The 22,965-nt window shown below is 36.7% G+C and overlaps 1 protein-coding gene across 2 annotated transcripts; it reads right to left on the bottom strand.

The window, feature by feature from the left end:
* Positions 1-10,504: 10,504 nt before the first annotated feature.
* Positions 10,505-12,925, bottom strand: LOC131530429 (WAP four-disulfide core domain protein 2-like). 2 transcript variants are annotated; one of them, XM_058760698.1, is made up of 6 exons: positions 12,769-12,925; positions 12,149-12,286; positions 11,914-12,057; positions 11,178-11,315; positions 10,945-11,082; positions 10,507-10,715 (listed from the first exon to the last, which is right to left on the bottom strand). In XM_058760698.1, exons 1-6 carry the CDS (start codon positions 12,857-12,859, stop codon positions 10,711-10,713), a joined length of 654 nt encoding a protein of 217 aa, XP_058616681.1. In that variant the 5' UTR covers positions 12,860-12,925; the 3' UTR covers positions 10,507-10,710. The 2 variants fall into 2 exon arrangements, with proteins under 2 accessions (XP_058616682.1, XP_058616681.1); XM_058760699.1 differs by lacking the exon at positions 11,914-12,057 and having other exon boundaries at positions 10,505-10,715.
* Between the last annotated feature and the right edge of the window lie 10,040 nt (positions 12,926-22,965).

Consider the following 22,965-nt stretch of genomic DNA (forward strand, 5'->3'; position numbering starts at 1 on the left):
ATGGAGGAAGCGGATAAACACAAGACAGCCTTTGTTTGCCCGCAAGGATTCTGGGAGTTTAATAGAATGCCGCAAGGGATCACAAATGCTCCCAGTACCTTTCAACGGCTCATGGAGCGCTGTATGGGTGATCTGAATCGAAAAGAGGTGCTAGTTTTCATAGACGACCTTATAATTTTTTCAGAAACCCTCGAAGAGCACGAACATCGACTGGTGCAGGTCCTTACCCGTCTGAAGGAATATGGCTTGAAACTCGCCTGAAAAATGTAAGTTCTTTCAGACTTCAGTGCGATATTTGGGACATATTGTTTCTCAACATGGTGTAGAAACGGACCCAGTGAAAATTGAGGCCATAAAAACCTGGCCAAGGCCACAAACCCTCAAAGAACTGAAATCATTCTTGGGATTTGCCGGGTATTACAGGAGGTTCGTTCATGACTTTTCTAAAATAGTCAAGCCACTCAACAACCTTACGGCTGGATACCCCCCAATTCGGAAAGGAAGAAAATGTAAAGACACAAGTCGTCATTACTATGATCCAAAGGAAAAACTGGGAGACAGATGGGATGTTTCTTGTCAGCAGGCGTTTGAGACCATTGTGGAGAAATTAACAACTGCCCCAGTTTTGGGATATGCTGACCCTAGATTGCCATATGTAGTACATACTGATGCCAGCACCGTAGGCATAGGTGCCGCATTATATCAAGAACAGGAAGGCCAGTTGAGGGTCCTTGCATATGCTAGTCGAGGACTAACTAAGAGTGAAGCCAGATATCCTGCTCATAAACTTGAGTTTCTGGCCCTCAAGTGGGCGGTTACCTCAAAGTTTAGCGACTATTTGTACGGGGCTGAGTTTACTGTTGTAACCGACAGTAACCCCTTAACTTATATCCTGACTTCGGCCAAATTGGACTCTACCAGTTATAGATGGTTGTCTGGGTTATCAACGTATAATTTCAAGATCCACTACAGAGCAGGAGCCCAAAACCAGGATGCCGATGGGTTGTCCAGGCGTCCAAATGGTCAGCTGTTGAATGATCTGGAGTCTCAAAAAGAACAGGAGAGGATTAAACAATTCACTCTGAATCATCTCGCTGAACTTGACAAAGATTCGTCTCTGATCCTGCCAGAAGTAATGAAGGCGGTGTGTGAAAAGCATCAGGTTAGCCAGGCACAGGATGAGCATCGCCCTGTCTTGATGACATTAGTGGAGTCCTTGACGATGGATGCTGATGCATTACCTCAAGCATTCCAAGAAGAATATGTCAATGGCTTACCTGTGATCCCTCACCTCTCTGAAGAAGATTTAGCAGCCCGGCAACGAGCAGATCCCGAGTTGAAAGTGGTCCTTGAGTACCTAGAGTCTGGTGAAAAACCCCTTGGTAGGAAGTCCCAGTCACCTACAATGGCGATGTGGATGAGAGGGTGGAATAAGCTCGAAGTCAAGAATGGAGTATTGTATCGAAAAAGATTGGATCAAAGTAGAGCGCTGAGTCAACTAGTGTTACCCAAGGATCTTCGAGAGATGGTACTCACCAGTTTACATGACGACATGGGTCATCTAGGGCTGGAGCGAACTCTTGACCTCCTTCGCTACAGGTTTTATTGGCCTAAAATGGCTGATGCTGTGGCGACAAAGATCAAAACCTGTGAGCGTTGTATTCGAAGGAAATCTCCACCACAGAGAGCAGCTCCTTTAGTGAACATACAGACCAGCAGGCCTATGGAGCTGGTCTGTATGGACTTCTTGTCGGTAGAGCCAGACAGTAGCAACACAAAGGATATATTGGTCATTACAGACCATTTTACAAAGTATGCCATTGCGATACCTACCAAAGATCAGAAGGCTCGGACCGTGGCCAGATGTCTCTGGGATCATTTCTTACTTCACTATGGCTTTCCTGAAAAATTGCATAGTGATCAGGGCCCGGATTTCGAATCCCGAACAATTCAAGAGCTGTGCAAAGTCGCGGGTATCCGTAAAGTGAGGACAACCCCCTATCATCCAAGGGGGAACCCAGTGGAGCGGTTCAACAGGACCTTGCTGCAAATGCTGGGAACCCTGGAGAATGACAAGAAGGCCCACTGGAAGGAATTTGTTAAACCGCTTGTGCATGCATACAACTGCACAAAGAACGATGTTACGGGGTACTCACCTTACGAAATGATGTTCGGACGCCAGCCTCGATTGCCCGTGGATCTTGCTTTTGGACTTCCAGTCAATGACTCCTTCCAGTCTCACTCACAGTATGTCAAATCTCTGAAGGATCGGTTGGAGGAGAGTTACCAGCTCGCAACTCGCAACGCCATGAAGGTAGCAAAGAGAAACAAGAGGAGATTTGATAGGAATGTAGTTGCCTCCGCTCTGGATATAGGTGATCGAGTCCTAGTAAGGAATGTCCGGCTAAGAGGAAAACACAAAATAGCGGACAAATGGGAACCTGACGTCTATGTCGTGTTAAAGAAAAGCAGTGGTATTCCTGTCTATACAGTTCACCCAGAAGGAAAGGAAAATCCAGTGCGCACTTTGCATCGCGATTTACTTCTGCCCTGTGGGTTCTTGCCCAACACTGAGTTTGAAGAATCTGTCCAGCAAAAAGAACATCGTGGGCCTAGGACAAGAGCCCAGTCCAGAGTTAAGGATGTTGCTGAAGCAGAGATGGTGTATAGTCATTCTGAATCTGAGAGTGAATCTGTTCACTTTGATGTACCTGAAGAGTCCTTGGAGTTCACTACTAGAGTTATTTCTGAAGCAAGACCAATTCATCACTCGGAGAGTTCATTGGTTACAAGGAACATACCTCAAGTTGAGTCAGAGAGTTCACTATCTGTTGTCCTGGATGCGTTAAGAGAGGATTCATCTGTTGAACAAAATCCGATCAGTGATGGAGTAGAGAGAAACTCACCTGTGACGCATCACATAGAACCGCACACCTCTGGGGTTGAACCTGAAGGAGATGGTGAAGAGGATTAGCAAAAGTAACTTCAGAACAAGAATGTAACGAATCAAGTGAGCTACCTGATGAATTATTTGAAGTGGTGAATGAAATTGGACCTGATGCAAATGTAGAGAACACCACTTCTCCTCTATCCCCAGTCAGACAATTTCTAGACATTCCAACTGTGAAAGATGATGCAGGAGATATGAGTCCAAGACGTTCAAAAAGACAGAGTAGACCACCAGACAAGCTGCAGTATGCACGGCTGGGAAATCCATTGATTTCAGTTATTCAGTCTTTATTGCAAGGATTGAGCTCTGCGTTTTCTGAGTCAATGGAGGAATCAGATTATATTAAATACCACAATTCTGGACTCAATGCAGCTCCACCTGTGTGACATAGCCACTCCTAAGCACAGGGACGTGCTTTGATTCAGGAGGGAAAGTGTAACCAAGGTTACCAGGGAGTAACAGAAAAACTCGTTATTAAAATAACAAAGTGATAATGGAAGAATTATTAAAAACTATTCAAAAGAAGTAACTTCATAAAAGAAATATTAATTTCATACAAACGTATATTTTCATTGGGTATTAGTGTGACCAATGGTAGTGAGTCTTGAACTTGAGACGATCCAATGCGGCGCAGAATGTGCTGCAGCGGAAAAATTGTTTTCGGTTTTTGCACGAGGTTCATGCGTGAAGTTAGAAGCTCTCTCTCTCGTGCACGGATGCCTGATGAGCGCGGTGTCACGACGCTCGAAACAGAAATAAAGAAAATAATCTTCTAGATGAGTTATATCGATGGATTGATGTGAGTAAAATGAGGTATATTATTTCCTATTAGTTATGAGTGACTTTGGTATTGTTATGAGAGTGAATCGGACATTTAGCTTGATGATATAAAACTGTATGGTGATTATAAACATACTTGAGTAGCATCAGAGTATTGCTAAAGTGTTTATGGAGTGTATTTTTGATTAAAAAGGGTAAAGAGAGGGATTTAAACGAGACGTGCTGTACCCGCACCATTCTGGAATTTTCCGTGAGTTAACGATCTCCTTGGTGAGTCAAATTTGCTTTGTGATTGTTACAAGTCAGACTGTTATCAATGTGTAAAAGGAAAAGCAAGAGAAATTAAATCTGTGAGTGGTTTATATGCATAAATAACAGCCCAACTGCACGAGTAAGTGACGAAAAGTGATATATTAATGAGTGTGTCATGTTGAGAAAATAGTCACAAACCTTCACATGTAAAAGAAATATTCTTTATTTGAAAAATGCCATTACATATGTTCAAGTTATGTGTAAAATGTATGATTCATTCACTTTCATGTGTTGAAAATGTTTATTGTAAGTTGTTGTAATAATGAAGATATTAATTATATTTTGTGACCTTGTCTGTTCAAGGTCAGGTTTTTTGTTGTTCTGTCCTTTTCCGAATTCAATTTCGTGCCTGTATTCTGGATCTGTCCCGGCCTTCCAGTGGTTCTGCGGAGGGTTTGGACTGGCGAGCCTCCCTTGAGTCTGTTCTCGGATCTTTCACTTGAGGAAAGACAAGTCTTAGCACTGATTTGAACTGCGAATGGTAGGAAAAAGAATAACTTTTCTCATCTTTTGTTTTTTCTCGGATGGACACCCTTTTTCATCACCAACTGATAAAGGACAATTAACTTTTCCTATGGACTTTTTCAAAGGACTCTTTTCACAAGGACTGAATATTTTGATCATATTCAATTGAAATTGTTCAAATTGATTGTATATTGTTTATTTTGAGTTTGAAAATTTATATTGTGCTTATCCAAGATATAAGTGTGTACAATTACAACACATGAGTATATTTAACTTCAATAGAGTTAAGGGAACATTGCAGAAACCGTAGTGAGCTGACTTTACTTTGTTGAAACCCAAAGAGAAAAAATTGAGACCTAAAGAAACAAAGGGAACAACCACAATATTTGAGAAGTTACATTCTGGTTGAAAAAGAAATGCGTATCTATATTGGTTTATTTTATTTGTTTATCAATTAATGTGACTCACCTGTTGAGTTGTTATATTGAAAATACACATTGTGTACTCAAACGAGTGTTCACTGTTGTTGTGGCATCTTTCTCAGCAGCGAGTCTATTTCTTCTGAAACGCTGGTCCATTGATTGAGTTATTTATTAATCTACGAATTAATAGCCAGAGAGTAAGCGCTACATAAGGGACAGTTAATGCAGACAGAAAATAATAATACAAACCCCGACATCTCATTCATTCTCAAACATGTTTTGGGTAAAAGAGAATTTATTAGGCATTAAAAGGTTTAAAAAGAAAATAACACCATAAGCAATTATGATATAATCATTGCTCCGATATAACAAAAATCATGAATATCTTTAGTACAAGCAGACTCAATAGGCAAAAAAAAAAAAAAAAGAAGAAAGAAGAAAGAAGATCATGGTTTGTTCACCAGTCTAAGAATTTTTAACAATGTGAATTTTCTGGTGCCGTTTCGATTGTAGCATCTGTACTAAAGGTCTTCTCACACTTAAAGCACTCATGATTCTTCACACCGCTGTGTCTTTTCTGGTGTAATTTTAAAATTCAACCGTGAAATACTTTCCACACAAAGGCGAGGCGAGGCGAACTTTCAGGTGCTCCTTCAGGTATTTAGCAATAGCAAAATTTTTTACGACACTGATCAGTTAAATGCTCTTTCTCCAGAATAAGAAAGCAGATTTAATTATAAGACTGCTTGTTAAGTACACGCCTCAAGTTTCAAATGTGTTCTAAAGTTTCTATTTGTCCACATTTGTCACAATTTCCAGTTTCAGGTTTCCCTATTCTGTGAAAACATTTAATGAACAATGTCCAATATGAGTTAAATGTCCTTCCAGTTTCCAAATGTTCTTTTAAACGAGTCACAAACCTCACTGGCTGTCCCCCCAAAACATAAGTCATTTCTAAATAGCCTACAATGCCTACAACCAACAATCAAGGACCTTTTCCCGATGGCTAAATTAGCATGGTTAGCTGCATGAATGTCCACAGGTGGTTGGGCTACACTTCTGTTTGGCAGGATATTGATCATCATGGGACGAGTTATCAACATAGACCAGGCCTCACTGCATGGATAGATGCATAGTCTGTTCATTTAGAGGCATTCAAAGTCAAAACACTTTATTTTGAAAAGCCATGTGCCTGAAATGGTGCTATGGGCCAAATTCAGTTACTTTGCCATTGAGAATGATAAAACGCTTATAAAAAAAATAAAAAGGCTGTGTGTTGGGGACCCAAGCATCAATATAACATACCTTTAAATGGAGATGTACATTCACGTCCACATTTAGTGCTGCAGCATATCTCATTGTTCGGACAGTCACCATCATGTTAACACAACTCCTCACATGCTCCTATTCTGAGGGCTTTGCTTGGACACACTCCTGGCTTTTCTGTTAGACAGGTAACCAGGGCCATCCTTTGGGCGGTGCAAGTGTAAAAGTAGCGATCGACAATAAGGCGCAACAATAAGCACAACTCTGCCCCTTTTTGTTAAATGTCAGTTTTAATGAACAATAGCCATTGTAAAAGTATAAAGTATAAGAGGGTTATAAGAGGAAATAAAGACAAAAGCAAACAATTCAGTCAAACGCTACAAAATATTACGGTAAAGTTCAAAATAAATATATAAAGTTAAACATAACTTTTGTGCTCAGCCAAAACGATATGACCAGGAACAATAGATTCATGAGACCACGAATGCCTGTTAAATATACCCGAAACGAATTGTATCTCATGTTTAATCACTACAGAGCAGGGCCGGGTCTAAGGGGGGGCTAGGCGGTGCAATGCCCCCCCCAGATTGTCCTTGTGCCCCTCGATCATCCACTGGATACCTAAAAAAATAAATTGAAACAATAAAATAGTAACATATTAAAATGACCAGAGATATAGCGCAGTTTTTCTTGTGCGGTCTACAGCTCCACACACTGACAGAATTTCATGTGAAATGTTCAAGCCATATTACCGTAATTTTAATTTCTGGCGCCATGAAGATGCTATGTCATCATAGTAGTTAAATGTTCACAAATCATGTTATAAACATTCATAAGAGCACTAGACAAAGTTATCAGCTAGAGCAATGGTTATTAATAAAAACTATAACAGCAATACATTGTTGCATGAATAATAAAAAACTGATAAAATTATCCACCCCAAACTATAGTACAGTAGGCCTATTAACAAATTTTGATGCAATAGGGTGTGATTTAAAAGCGATCATCCCTCCAAAACAGAGAAAACATCTTCCACAAACATCATGTCTGTCTCTTTTAAAGTGTTTATAGTGCATATAATGAGTTGTATTTGTTTGTTATTATAGCACAATTCTCTAACATTTCTCTGTTTTTTTGGGCAATGACGTTTCACAAGTCCACAAGAAAGTAGAACGGCTATTGTCTGTGTGAAAATATAAAATCATAAAATACACTCTGATGTAAATAAGCCCAACACAGACAGCAGATCGAGCGGAAGGAGTGAAGGAGACGCTTCATCCCCTTCAGCCAATGAACTTCTGCAGTGAGTTTAGCTCCACCCTTTTGGTACCCTTTGCTGTGCTAGGTACCCCAACGGAAGGATACCAAAAACGTGATACGGTACGGTTCGCTATTTTGGTACCATTCACAGCTTCTGACAGTGGAAACGGAAATAATTGCGTACCGTACCATACTGTACTGAACCGAACCGTTCTGCTCAGTGGAAACGAGCCATTAGCCAAAATTCAGATCCAGATACAGCTCACATATATACATCACCAAAAAAGAATTGTCCTTCTACCTTATTTCTTACCTGAGTTATTGCATGTCAAATAAGAAAGATAATGTAAAATTTCCTTTGAGCAAACTTTTATTTTTTTATTTTATCAGCAGTTTCTCAGCATGAAAATGTCCAAATTTATTTATTTTTAATTTAAAAATGTAAAAAGTTTTCTTTCAAACAATATCAACTTTTTGACTCTCCTTGCTAGAGATGTTGAGTTATGAGTCAATAATTTGGTGCATGTCACTCAGAATTTTTTTTATTAATGCCTACCTGTGTTCCAAATGCTGTAACTTTTGATTTGTTTTTGTGATCACCACAAAATTCAGATCCAGATACAGATCACATATAGAGGAACATCACCAAAAAAGAATGACCCCCCTATATTCCTTATTTCCTTCATGAGATATTGTATGTCAAATTAGAAAGATATGTAATTTTCCATTGTACACACTTTTTTTTTTTTTTTTTGGCTGTTTATAAGCAGTTTCTCAGCATAAGAATGTCCAAATTAAATAATAAAACAATTTAAAAGTTTCCTTTCAAACGATACCAACCTTTTGACTCTCTTTGCTATAGTTCTGGAGTTACGAGACTTTACTTTGTCACTCAGGAAAAAAAAAAAAAAACCTCTGAAAATGCCTTCAGGGCTTAAAGGGTTAATTTTTATAAGTATGTGTTCTACAAATTCTATTTGTCCACATTTGTTAATTTCCAGTTTCATGTTTCCCTATTCTATGCATATGCATATCCCTATTCTACGATGAAGACCTTATAGGCACGAAATGTCACCTGTGGTGAGAAATATTTTTCTGCTTTTGAAGCTGTGGTGTGCCAACTTTGCTCTTCCTGTCCCTATTCTATGCAAACATTTATTTAATGAGCAATGTCCAATATGCATTCTTGAAATTTAAATGTTCTCTTTCCTTTCCAAATTTTCTTCTAAACACTTCACAAACGTCACCGACTCTCCATCCAAATTTAAGTAATTTCCAAACACAATGATTTACTCTTACTTCGATAGACATTTTCATAGAGATTTCATGTGACAATCTCTGATGCTTATAGGCTGATCCAATTTAGATGGTATGGTATAATTTTGCTTTCACAACTTTTCAAAGTTCCTGAGATAAAAGCGCTAAAAATGGGAAAGTTAACCCAAAAACAAAAAAAAATATGTCTGGTGCTTCTGTAAAGATCACTAAGTTATTAAAAGTGTTATTTTTTTAAGTTATTTTTTTTTTTTTCACTTTTCTTTTTTAATAAACTTTCTATCGGTGAGTTATTCTGACTCCAATTTCAAATGAATAGCTGACCATATATAAAAAAATAATAATAATGAAAACAACAGCAACCAAGGACTTTACCCTGATGGCTAAATCAGCATGGTTAGCTGCATGCATGGCCACAGGTGGTTGGACAACACGGTGGTTTGTCAGTGGTGTAAGCAGGCCTGCACTGTCAATGTACACACTGCTTATTTGGAGCTCAGACCTAGAGGTAGTAGTAGTTGCTGTAGGTTCTTTTTCAATGCATTTTCAAATGTCCATTGTGAAATTGGTTAATGCAATATACAACCTTTTGCAATGTTCGTAGCCTTCGCGTTTGCTTTCGTAGTGCAAGAAATTTGACATATTATTAGGGTGGGGGAGCACACTTAAGCGACCAACTGAAATTCTACCTTGCAACAGACTGTCCTTAACTAAAATATTGCTATTTTAGCTTATTGGGGCGTCCTTTAAAAATACATACAATAAGAACATATCTTTATATTAGCCAGACTCAAGGACCACCAACTGGCCCAACAACAGAATCCAATGCCATGGGGAGAAAGATTCTGCGTGTAGCCGAGTCTTGTCTGCTGCTTGGTGTTAAAAAAAAAATATAAATTTTGTTTTCAGATTTAAAATCCAACTGCATTGGTAATATTCTAAGTCCAATTGCAATTAATATTTAAATTTATAGCAGATCAGAAAATTAGATGTGCAATTTGGATATTTGATCTGGGTGCTATTGCTTTCAATCATTTCGGCAGGGACACGATGCATAGTAACACACCACCTGAATTACACGGATCTCACAAGCACAGATATGTCAGCCTGCTTTTAGTCAGGATGCAGGGTTAGCCATTACCTTTCTAGTCAGGAATCAATTACCTGACAGTAATTAAGACAAATAAATAAAATGGGGATGGGCAATGTCTCAACATTTAACAGCAAGACGACCATTTAAAAAAAAAAAAAAAATTCAGACACGAGTTCACAAAAATAGTTTTAGAAAATGACACATTTCAGCCTTTAAACCATATTTTAAGAAAAGGGATGAGTTATAAATTTGTCAAAAGGTCTAGATTTGAAAATCATTCACCCAATCTGGGGTCTTTAGAGACATTTAGATTGAAATACTTTCAGTGTTTAGCCAACACTATTAAACCAATATTTACACTAGGCTTTATCAACCCTGGTCCTCGACGGCCACAGTCCTGCAAATTTTAGCTCCAAATCTGATCAAACACCTGAACCAGCTAATTAAGCTGTTCAGGATTACTAGTAAGCTACAGGCAGGGGAGTTTGATGAAGGTTGGAGCAAAAATCTGCAGGACAGTGGCCCTCCAGGACCAGGGTTGAGAACCCCTGATTTTACACAAATAGGTCAATTTCTCTTGCATTAGTGTTAACCTGTGAGCTTTAATTTCTGGCAGCTTTGTAATTCAGTTCAAGGCTTTCCCACTACTTTTGCTGCCAAGCTCCTGGAGAAAGCGTTTAATAAAATACACACACGTTCTGCTAAACAATGACATTTATTTGGTGAATGTAGAAGACCTCAAGTATGGTATGCAAAAACAAAATGACTTCTCCTCCAATGGTTAAATTGGCAGTTTGCACAGGTGGTTGGACAACACTTCTGTCTGGCAGGAGATCGATCATCATGGGAAGAGTTGTCAGCACACATTTGGTTTGAGACAGACCAAGCTACACTGAATGGATAAAAAAAATTATTTGGTTCATTTAGAGGCATTCAAACACATTGCAAAACTCTCAAATCATGAACCACAAGTTTTACTTTTAGAGAGAGCTGTATTCATCTTTATTTTGAAAAGCCATGTGCTTGAAATGGTGCTATGGGCCAGATTCAGGTACTTTGGCATTGAAGATTATAATACTCAAACTGCGTCTGTTGGTGACCCAAGCATCAATATAACATACCTTTAAATGGAGATGTACATTCACGTCCACATATATTCCTGCAGCATTTCTCATCGTTCGGACATTCAATGTCATAGGCACACAACTCAGCACAGAATCCTACTCCAAAGAATCTCCTCGGACACGATCCTGGCTTTTCTGTTATACAGACACACAACAGAGAAACCAGAACGCTGAGTGGCTCACTGTAATGGAGAAAAATGTGACCAGTGCATTAGTATGCAGTAACGTACCTTTATGAAGATCCATACACTGATGTCCACATCCATTGCTGCAGCACTTCTCATCGTTTGGACAATCACCATCATGGGAACACATCTCAGCACACACTCCTATTCTGAGGGTTTTGCTCGGACACACTCCTGGCTTTTCTGCCATAAAAACACATGACAAACTTCAAATAAAAACCTCACTGCACTTGAAAAAAATAAACCAACCCACACATCAAGGGGAGACAACCCAGGTGAGTTTATTTACAAATACCCAAAAAAACAACACACCCACCTCAACTTTGGATGAGTCCAGGTTCAAAATTATGGTTTCATTTTCTTGACATTAGACTGAAATGTTTCTACAGAGGGGATTTTGGATTTTTAAAAATCACTCTATAAGGAGTTTATTAATAAAAAAACATTACGTATACCAGGCAAATTACATATGAACAAAACCCTCTGTAAAAACCTTCAGAATATAGCTCATAATAAAACTGTAAAGTTTGGTGTACGTAAGTGCTGCTGAAGTGGAGTTTTGGCTTGGTGCAGGAGGAAAGACTAATTTTGAGAAAACAGCCTTAAAAGATACGCATTTGTAACAAGTCTACAGACAGATATACATAAAGTGCTATAAAAGAAACACTTAAAGGTGCATTTGAGATGTTTTCCTTCCATTAGTCTGAGAAAATCGCGAAGTTGACAGGTGCATGGAAAAAGACTTTACTTGCAGTGTCTCACGTTAAGATCAGATAAATACCTTTATATGGATCCATACACTGATGTCCACATCCATTGCTGCAGCATTTCTGATCATTCAGGCAGTTACTATCACGGGAACACATCTCCACACACAGTCCTACGCCGAGGTTTTTACTTGGACACACTCCTGGCTTTTCTGGTTCTGCACATATGACAGAAAAGCCATAATGACTGGGAGAGGGGGGAGCCACACATGGAAAGCATGCTGACACCCCCACGTATAATATAATTACCTTTATATGGATCCATACACTGATGTCCACATCCATTGCTGCAGCATTTCTGATCATTCGGACAGTTAATATCATGTGAACACATCTCCACACACAGTCCCATGTTTTTACTTGGACACACTCCTGGCTTTTCTGGTTCTGCACACATGACAGAAAAGCCATAATGATTATTTTATATTATATTAATATCCTACCATAACCACCACAGTTACATTAAGCATTTTAATATTTCATTAAAGGCTTACAAGTCATGATTAACCCCCGATGATAAAATTGCAGGCAAAGAACAAAACATTTGGAAAATAAAGAGTTCAGGACAGGAGTGATGGCCGGTAACAACCCTGCAGCCAGGTGAATAGATCCATTTACAGTAATTTAATAATGTATATTTAATTCTGTAGCTATATTAATAATGCCCATCTTGGTCATTGTGTTTCTCATATTATGGAAGAAATATAAACAGATAATCTTAACGACTTTAACTACACCAACACAAAGTTTAACTTTCACTGGACGGCTGGCTAATGTATATTTATACGTTCTGACGGGTGCCTAAAGTCCTATAAGCTCTTATTTACATACATTTCTTCACGCTGTGTGATGAAACCGGAAGATCTCACCTGTAGCTGCTCCTTCAGTGTCTGTTGTGCTCAAGCATACAGAGAGACACAACAGAGAAGCAATCAACAAACAACACAATCGAGCAGTCATCCTCAACCTGAGACCTCACAATACACTCTCCTGAAAACGCGCTGAATTAGTGGATCAGGAGGCCTTTAAAACACTTCTTGAAAATGCGCTTTTAAGGATTCAAGGAGGCCTGGCGCAACTCCAACTCTGATGTAACTCACCTGCTAGGAGCGTGATCTTGAAGACCCTGATTAGGTTGTTCAGGTGTGTTTGATTAAGGATGGAGCCAGTTGATACACGGCAAAACACAGTCACTTGTCGCCATCTCCTGGAGTAGCCTAATTACGTAACCTGCACAAATTGACACTGAACATAGGGTGGATTAGTGTAATGTGGGACACTGACTAATGTGGGACACCTAAGCTTCAGTGCATTTATCTCTTCTTTTACAACATTAAAGTGAACATGCTTGGTGTTGAATTTAAGCAGGGATGTCAAGGTATTGAAATCACTTGACTTTCTGGAAATTATGTCAGAAATGTGGCCATGAAAACAGGAAGTACAGGAAGTACCTCTTGTAAGGTTCACTGAAGTGACAGTGACATAGGATTTAGACAAAATTAATGTTAAGGATATAAATCTGTTATAAATAAAACAATGTTCTAAATTGTTATCAGATTATTTTTGTGATGTATTTGTACATCAAAGTTTGCAATAATATTGTTAAAATGTGTTAAGAATATCTTCTATTTGAAGCAATCTTTGTCGTCCCACTTTAGAAAATGATGTTTTCAAAAGTGGGACAGCATGTTTTGACTAATGTGGGACAGTCAAATATACTGTGTTATTCCATTGATGAAATGTGCATTAAGAAAGTTAAATATCATATGTATTTTTGTTAATTTTGAGTTTATAATGCAGCAATATCATTTGTTTTAAAATTCAAAATTTAGAGACGAGAGGACAATGGGATCCTGGACCGTGATGAGTCCATGACTGGCCAGAGCTGCTTATTTCTGATACAATTTGCTTAACACAAGCTTCTGAAAAAAATAAGTTTAATATTAGAAGTTTATAGAAGTTTAATAACAGTTTTAAAGGCATTCCATGTTCCAAATTTTTCATATTTTTTCATACAAACACACTGTAGGCCTACTAAATTAATTAAGCAAACATATGCACATTTAACCATGAGTGTAAAGTTTACTTTACACTTTAAAAATTTGACTATTTATAACCCAAAACATAGTGTCCCAGATTTGAGCATGAGCTGTCCCACATTAGAAAATCCACAAATTCTTAAACAATTTGGCACAAGCAGCACTATTATATGTGCCATTTCCCCTTTAATTACAATATCTGAAAAAAAAGTGTTCTTCTGATTTAGATAGGGAACATCTTGGGGATTTCATGATGATATAACATTTTGATACGTTGTTTTGGCTTCATATGGAAATATGATGCACAAGTCAAAATTTCAAAAAGTGTCCCACATTACCCTAATAATAATAATATTAGGCTAATAATAATAATAAAGTTTGCAGTTTGCTTGTTATTACTCAATATACGGCCAGCTTCTGTGAATTTGAATTTAGTAAATTCAAGTAGGCTACCTAAATATATGATTAAATAACATTTAGCATGTAATGTGAGTAGGCTATATGCTAAGAAAACCAGCACTCGTCGTTTAAAAAAACAAACAAACAAACAAACAAAAAAAGTGAATAGGTCTCTAAACGGGGACCACTCGCATTCTTGTAATTATAAGCAACATGGCACTTTAAAAAAATGACATTGCAGAAAATATGTTTTCATGTTTAGTCACCGGGTGCTCCAGGAGCGAGACCAGCGTCCAATCAGAGGTCAAAAAAGTGCCTGAATGCAGTGTAGCAAAAATACTAAATGTAGTTTCATATGATTTTAAACCATAATAAAATAAGACCCATCAATAAAACCGCACAGTTGTCCCCTCAGAAATGTAGCTATCATTAGGTCAATCAAAATAATTCAATTCAACAAAAAAGCAAAACAAAAAAAAAAGTGCAGAATATCATGACATAAGTGATTAATATAATACTAGTAGGGAATAAATACACAATCCGAACTTTAAAATCTCTCTGAATGCACAATAAAGATATGAGTCTGGTGAGATAATGTCAAACAACTCGACATGTGGTCAATAGAGCTCAAAGTCACACAAAAATACATAAAATAAAATCAGGCACAAACAAACACAAACAATGTGCAAACTTGAGTCAAGTCAGTTCTGCAGTGGATTCTATTCAAGTTTAGACTGAGAGAGATTTTGTAAATGGCGCTCTGGTGTTCCGCATGGCGCTTCATCTCGTCCATTTCCAGCCTCTCGCGCCACACGTTCATTTAAGGAGTGAAAAACATCTCAGAGCAGAGAGGACACAGACAACGAGCTGACAGACACGACAGAGCAGGTCACTTTTGACAATAGGAAACAAAGTCTCAGCATTCAAATTCTGTTAGTTTTATTAAGAATTTCGAACGATAAACAGTTTTGGAGCTTTTTAGTGGCGTGACGGATCATGCGTGCTCCCGCTTTGCTTAAGTTCAAGTGAAGCAGGAGTGCATTCTTATTAGCATGAAGTAAACACTGAATGCACATCCGATCCATGTTGAAAGATACACTACAACTTAATGTATAGTGTCCCATGTAATCACTCAATGGGTGTTTCAACCACGGAAAGACAGCAGCTAGCAAACATTGTCACATAATAGCAGAAAATCCATTCAGTGTCCATAAACTTGTGAGAAAAATAGAGAATTTTGAAAAAAATACATTTAAATATTTACTCATAATTGCACTTTTTTTTATTATAATTAATAAAAATGAATAGATATAACGTTATTATAAAAAAAAAACTGTCTAATATTAACTTGTATATAAATCAATTGTTACCTTTAACCTTCACAATAGGGTCCCCGTATAGTTTAGTTTAGTAATAAATACAAAATACACTGAAAAAATGTAATTACTTTTAATACTTTGGAGCAACCTAAAAAAAATTACTGTAATTTGTTACAGATAAATTTATTCATTTTCCTCGAACTAAAATTTTGATTTGGTTGAAATTTTTTTTTTATTATTTGATATCAATCAAAGTAGTTCTTCTGCCCAAGAAAAAAAAAAATTACATTCACACAATGTTAAAATATTTTTTATTATAGAGACCAAGAATATTTTTATTTTTTTATTTTGGAAAAACCTACATTTTCTGTAACATCCACGTTTAATTTTTACTTTGGACTAAACTAAATAAAATGCTGTAATTTTGTTACAAGCAATTTTATTAAATTTACTCAAGTCAAATTTTTGATTTAGTACAAACTTTATTTTTAATAATACCTTAATCAGTTTATTTTCTTTAGTCACGACTCACAAGACAAAACTTTACTTAATGTAGGTCAATATAATACATTTTTTGGCTTTGTTACAACATAACTTATACATTACATTTAGGAATTTAGCAGACACTTTTATTCAAAGCAACTTACAAATGAGGACAATAGAAGCAATTAAAACCAACAAAAGAGCAATAATATGTAAGTGCTGTGATAAGTCTCAGTTATAAGTCACAAAAAAAAAAAAAAAACATTTCATATGGAATACTTTTAAAAACACCTTTACGACCTTCTAGGATATTCTAAGGTTTGGTTACCTGAACTTTCAATGGACAGAAATCTCTCAGGTTTCATTAAAATACCTTAATTCGTGTCTCAAAGATGAACCAAAGTCTTAAAGGTTTGGAACAACATGAGGGTGAGTAAATGACATAATTTTCATTTTTGGGTGAACCTAACTTTTGAAGTTTCTGTGTCCATCTGTAGAAACAAACAAACAGAAAAAAGTCAAGTCACCATTATTTATCTAGCGCTTTTTACAATGCAGATTGTGTCAAAGCGGCTTTACAGTTTTAAAAAAGGGAAATAGTGTGTCGAAATAGTGTGCCGTTCTCCTCTGGCCAGACGGGACCAGCAGTTTAATTCTAGGTTGCAACAACGTCAGATTGTGCAGAGGATCTGGTTCCTGTGGTCTTGTCCCGATGGCTGTCTAGGAGACAGGGTCCTCACTGGGGATCTGTCTCTGGGGCTCATCTAGGTGTCCTGATCTCCGCTGACATTCAGGGCTGTAGAGGTCATCTGTAGATGCTGATCCACCATCTGATCTGGATACGGACTGGATCCGGGTGACTGCAGTGACCATCTGATCTGGATACAGTCTGGATCTGTTGGCTACGATGACCTCGGAATAAGAAAGAAACAGACTAATATTAGCATAGATGCCATTCTTCTTACGATGTAACAAGTATATCAGGTGTTATGGGAAGTGTTCCTGGTTCTGTTTGACCTAATTAATGCAGCCTAACAACCCTTTAACGGATTTGAATATTAGAAGCGTATTAGTGTGTTATGTGTAAGCCAGGCTAAAGAGATGGGTCTTTAATCTAGATTTAAACTGACAGAGTGTGTCTGCCTCCCGAACAGTGTTAGGTAGATTGTTCCAGAGTTTAGGCGCTAAATAGGAAAAGGATCTCAGGAGTTTTGAGATCGCAGTGGACGTGGAGGACTATAGTGTGATAAGAGCTCGCTCAAGTACTGAGGAGTTAAGCCATTCAGGGCTTTATAAGTAATTAACAAGATTTTAAAATCTATCCGATGTTTAATAGGGAGCCAGTGCAGTGTTGACAGAACCGGGCTAATGTGGTCATACAGTACTTCCTGGTTCTAGTAAGAACTCTAGCTGCTGCATTTTGAACCAGCTGGAGGTTGTTTATCAAGCGTGCAGAACAACCACCCAATAAAGCATTACAATAATCTAACCTTGAGGTCATAAATGCATGAATTAACATTTCTGAATTTGACATTGAGAGCATAGGTCGTAATTTAGATATATTTTTGAAATGGAAAAATGCATCAGAGCTTATCACGTTCTCTGCTGTGAGAGATTTTGAGAAAAAAATAATTAGAATTAATAGTAGTATACACATAAATGTCTGAGATCAATACCTTAAATAACAGCAGCATAATTGTCATTAAATCATCTCATACACTTTCGTAATATATTAAAGAACCTTACCTTGAACATGTATGTATTGCTTTGGAATTGTCCGGATATTGGCTGGTATGGGTCTGTAATATTATGGTACAGATGGAAAAAATCTCTTAGACTTAATTTAGTACAGCAGATATCAACTGGCCTCAAATTGACAGCCATTACCATCTGGATTAAAGGAACATAAAAGCATAGACAAATAAACAGTAGTACACATGAACTAATGTTATTAGAGTGAGCAACAGGAACAGTAAATACAACAGAACAAAGATACAAATGTGCTTAACAGTAATGATAAATACTACTGAATAAACTTACCAAATGTTTAAAATTTTTTTAAAAATAAATAAATTCCTTTACATTGTGAATTAAACATAACTTGCACATGTTTTTCTTTTATTGTTTGATTAAAGGACAGGGACAGCAGAAGCAGAAGCTGCTTTTAACTTTTACTCCCAATTACCTAAATAATATACTTTAGAGACAGAAAAGTAAATATTTTAAGTCGGATCAAGTATTTTTTAGAGTAACAACAAGGCATGTGCACTTTTTTTTTCATTGTAATAAATCTCTTCTGCTCACCAAGCCTGATTTATTTGATCCAAAATACAGAAAAAGCAGTAATATTGTGAAATATATTTACTATTTAAAATAACTGCTTTATTTTAAAATGTAATTTATTTCTGTTATTAAAGTTAAATTTACTTAGGCTATTCGCTGCTCAAGAAACATTTTATTATTATTATTAGTATTATCATCATCAATATTTAAAACAGTTGAGTAAAAATCTTTTCAGGATTCTTTTAATGAATAGAAAGATCAAAAGATTAGCATTTATCTGAATTAAAAATCTATACCTTGAGGAACTACCGTCAATCTATTTCAAATAGAACATAAAGATACATGCTGGAATAGACTTAAGTAAAGAAGTCTGTACAGTTTTATGTTTCTCTCGTCACTGTTTTGACAGCAGCCCAACATTACACAGTTCCATATTAATGTTATATTCACTAAGTAATATTTCTAATGAAGGCTATATTCACACCCTTTGTCTCTCACTGTCATGGTTTCAGTTTGTACCTTGTCCCTGGTCTGTTTGCTGTCAAGGTTATTGATTTGATTTCATCATTCTGTTCAGGTGTGTGTTAGTGTCCTTGTTTGCTTGTGTATTTAAGTTGCTCCCTTTCTGTTGATTATTTGTCAGGTCTCGTCAATTCTACGTGTGTCACCAGCTTACCTTTGTTTGGATATTACCTGTCTGTGGATTCATTAAAGGCCTGTTTGATCGCTCTCTCATCTGCGTGTCTGTTCCTCAACACAGTGTGTGACACTTACAGACACGCTAACACTGCTTCACAGTTTTTTGATCCGGAAGGCCACAGTTTCCTGTGAAACTGTCTAACAGTGTCTGTTTTCTGCAGAAACACCTTGAACTATAACATTTATACCGGTAAAGAGTATGAACTCCTGTTTTATAGAAATAAGGCACTTTATTTGTTCTGTTCTCTTTTATTTCTATCCTTAATTTAAATGCCATTTACTTTTCTCTTCAAATGGCTTCACACTATGCACACTTAGTTTGCTGTATATAACATCTGTCTGAATACCACAAAATGCTCAGCGGGATTTCCTCATTTAAGGCAGCGCTTTTTTTTTTTTATTGTTTTGTTTTTTTTATTATTAGTTTGTAGTTTCACTGCTATATACAGTATATGTGCCTGTCTGTACAGATGTTTAATGTCAGTGGTGCCTGTTTAATTGTAACTAAATTGTCTGTCAACAGCATAGACCTGTAAAAACTAACAATTTAAAAACTAAACTAGTTAACAATTTAATAATTCAAAACCCTGTTTGATATTGAGAAGTGGAAATAAAGTGCATATAGTTATTTAATAGACATTAAATGATAATTAATAGACCTTAATTGTGATGATTGGACATCCTGACACATTGACTACCCTTACAGAAAAATCACATGAATTTCACATGTGCAAAAGCACATGTGGTCACATGTGGCCACATATACATGTGATTCTGCACATGTGAAATTTCACTTGTGAAAACATGTGAAAATCACATGTGAAGCATGTGCTTTGCACATGGAAAACGTGCTTTGTACATGGGAAATGTGTGTTTTTCTGCACATGTGAAATTTCATGTGGAAAACATGTGATCACATGTGGAAAACATGTTAAATTGATGTGGTTTTTCTGTAAGGGTATGCAGCTTTTTCACATTCAAAATCATAGCTCCCTTACTGGACCTTCGAGGACATTTTACTGATCAGCAGTTTCAATAAGATTATAGGGTGGGCTTTAGGGATAAGGACAAGTAACATTCTAATAAGGTAGCATGCATTTATGATTTCTAAAAAATATCATATACACTGAACATGTAATTTTATTAAATAATGTTGGCAAGCAGTATAAATCCACCTATATGCCACCTATAAATCTGAAACACAAGGTGCAAAGGAATTCTGTTTCTGTTTGCACTTATTGCAAACACCCTTTGTCTTATCTTCATCTATTTGTCAATAGAATTAAAAAATGCTATTGGACAGTTCACTCATGGGGAAAACTAACCAATCTTTGACTCAATTTTAAGAACCACTCCCTCTTCCATGTTCCATTCAAAATACTGTAGATGTAAGAAGGACTGTCAATGGACATTAAGAAAGACCGTCCATACGGTCGTTAAACTAGGAACTCTTTATTTAAAATTACTTTTCTTGTGAGACTTAAATTACAATAATTTAAAACGTTTTGGTGAAAACTTTTTGAATTCGAAGATCAGGGTAAATTTGACTTATTTTGTCTTCTGGGAAACATGTAAGTATCTTCTGTAGCTTCAGAAGGGCAGTATTAAAAAAAAAAAACAACAACAAAAAAAAGAGATTTAGGTAAAATAAGAAAAATGTACACAACATCGTTTTGTTCAAAAGTTTTCACCCCCTGGCTCTTAATGAATGGTTTTTCCTTCTGAAGCATCAGTGAGCATTTGAAGCTTCTGTAATAGTTGCATATGAGTCCCTCAGTTGTCCTTGGTGTGAAAAGATGGATCTCAAAATCATACAGTCATTGTTGGAAAGGGTTCAAATCACAAAAATGCTGGAAAAATTTGTGGGACCTGAAGGATTTTTCCGAAGAACAGAGGGCAGTTTAACTGTTCAGGAGGGACTATCACTAAACAAACAAACAAACAAACAAACAAACAAAAACAGCTGTGGATCATTCAGGTAAGGACACAGTATTAAGAATCAAGCGTATGTAAACTTTTGAATGGGGTCATTTTATAAATTTATCTATTTTTTTCTTGTGGACTATATGTAAATGTCTTTTATGTGAAAATATCTTACTCAGGTCAGTACTAAATAAACAATAACATGCATTTTGTATGATCTCTCTTATTTTGGTGAAATAATTAGTATTCATATATATATATATATATATATATATATATATATATATATATATATATATTGTATATATATATATATATATACTGTATATTCATATATGACCAGTTTTGACAAACAGGAACGCCACAGACCTCTCAGTTTCCTCTGATTTTACAAAAATGCCTTTCTACTACAAAGACAGCCAAGTTTATTAAAAGCCTATCTTGCCAACAGTGAACTGTACCCTATAAGAGCAAGATGTTTGTACACTCAAAAGAAACCACATTCATTCTTGTCAGTCTGCCACTGAATTGACCTGAAACATACTCATATGTACAACACAGGTTTCACTTTGACTCGGAAACTGGGTTGCTAAGGTGTCTAATGCATTCAGATGTTTTATCTTGCATGGGGGAAAAATGTATTTGACTTTTTATTTCACAGTAAAGCGGTTTTTAGGGGAAGTTATGCTGTGAGATTCATGTTACCAGGAAAAGATGCCTTTGATACACACTAAACAAACTAACTTACACATCTAGAAAAAAAAAAAAAAAAAACACAAATTTGTGTGTTGGCATAGGCTTTACTGGGTTCTTCGTTTTGTTTCTTATTTCACACGTAATTATGTTTAATTCCATTGGTCTAAACAAATGAGACCTGCGATCATGTTTGGAGTTGTTTTAAAGGAATAGTTCACCCAAAAATGAAAAATCTGTCATTAGTCACTCACCCTCATGTCATTCCAAACCCTTAAGACCTTCGGAAAATCATCTTTGGAAAACTAAATAAGATATTTTTGATGAAATCCGAGAGCTCTCTGACCGTGCATAGACAGCAACGCAACTGACACGTTCAAGGCCCAGAAAGGTAGCAAGGACATCGTTAAAATGGTCCATATGTGATATCAGTGAAATAACAAAAATAACAAAAATAACGACTTTATTCAACAATTTCTTCTCTTCTGTGTCAGTCTTCAACATGCATTCACTAGAATACTACAACGCATACGTGTGGTGCTGATGTAGAACCCTCTTTCTTTACACACAGAAGAAGTTGCACGCTGTGCGTAAAATAGTCTCCGTAAACATGTCTGAATATTTCGACAGAGGATGACTTGCAATTTTTTGCCCAGCTTTACTTATTTGAACCAGAATATACAGACAATGAACGAAGAGAGACGGCCGTTCTAAGTCAGAACTTGCATGCATTGTGGTTCTCTTGTGAAAGTGCATCAAAGACTGACACGGAAGAGATGAAATTGTTGAATAAAGTCATTATTTTTGTTTTCTTTGCACATGAAAATTATTCTCGTAGTTTCATAAAATTATGGTTGAACCACTGATATCACTGCTGAAAAAACCAATAGAATCCTGCCCAAAACACAATAGAAAATGTAATGGATTTAATGGTTATAATGGGAATTGTATTGGTTTTAATGGAAACTATAATGGTGTCTGCTGGTATGTGATGGATTCTATTGGTGGGATGTTAAATCCTATTGGAAAAATGCCCAAAACACACTACAAAAAGGAATTTTGTAAAGATTTTACTGGAAAAAGCTAATGGTTTATAATGGTATTTTAATGGAAACCATTAGAATTTCTGTGATGGTTTCTATTGGGCTTCTATTGTTTTGTTTTTTTAGCAGGGATCACATGGACTATTTTAACAATGTCCTACCTTTATGGGCCTTGAGCGTGTCAG

The sequence above is a fragment of the Onychostoma macrolepis genome, chromosome 22 (genome assembly GCF_012432095.1).
Source record: "Onychostoma macrolepis isolate SWU-2019 chromosome 22, ASM1243209v1, whole genome shotgun sequence".
NCBI classification, from domain to species: Eukaryota; Metazoa; Chordata; class Actinopteri; order Cypriniformes; family Cyprinidae; genus Onychostoma; species Onychostoma macrolepis.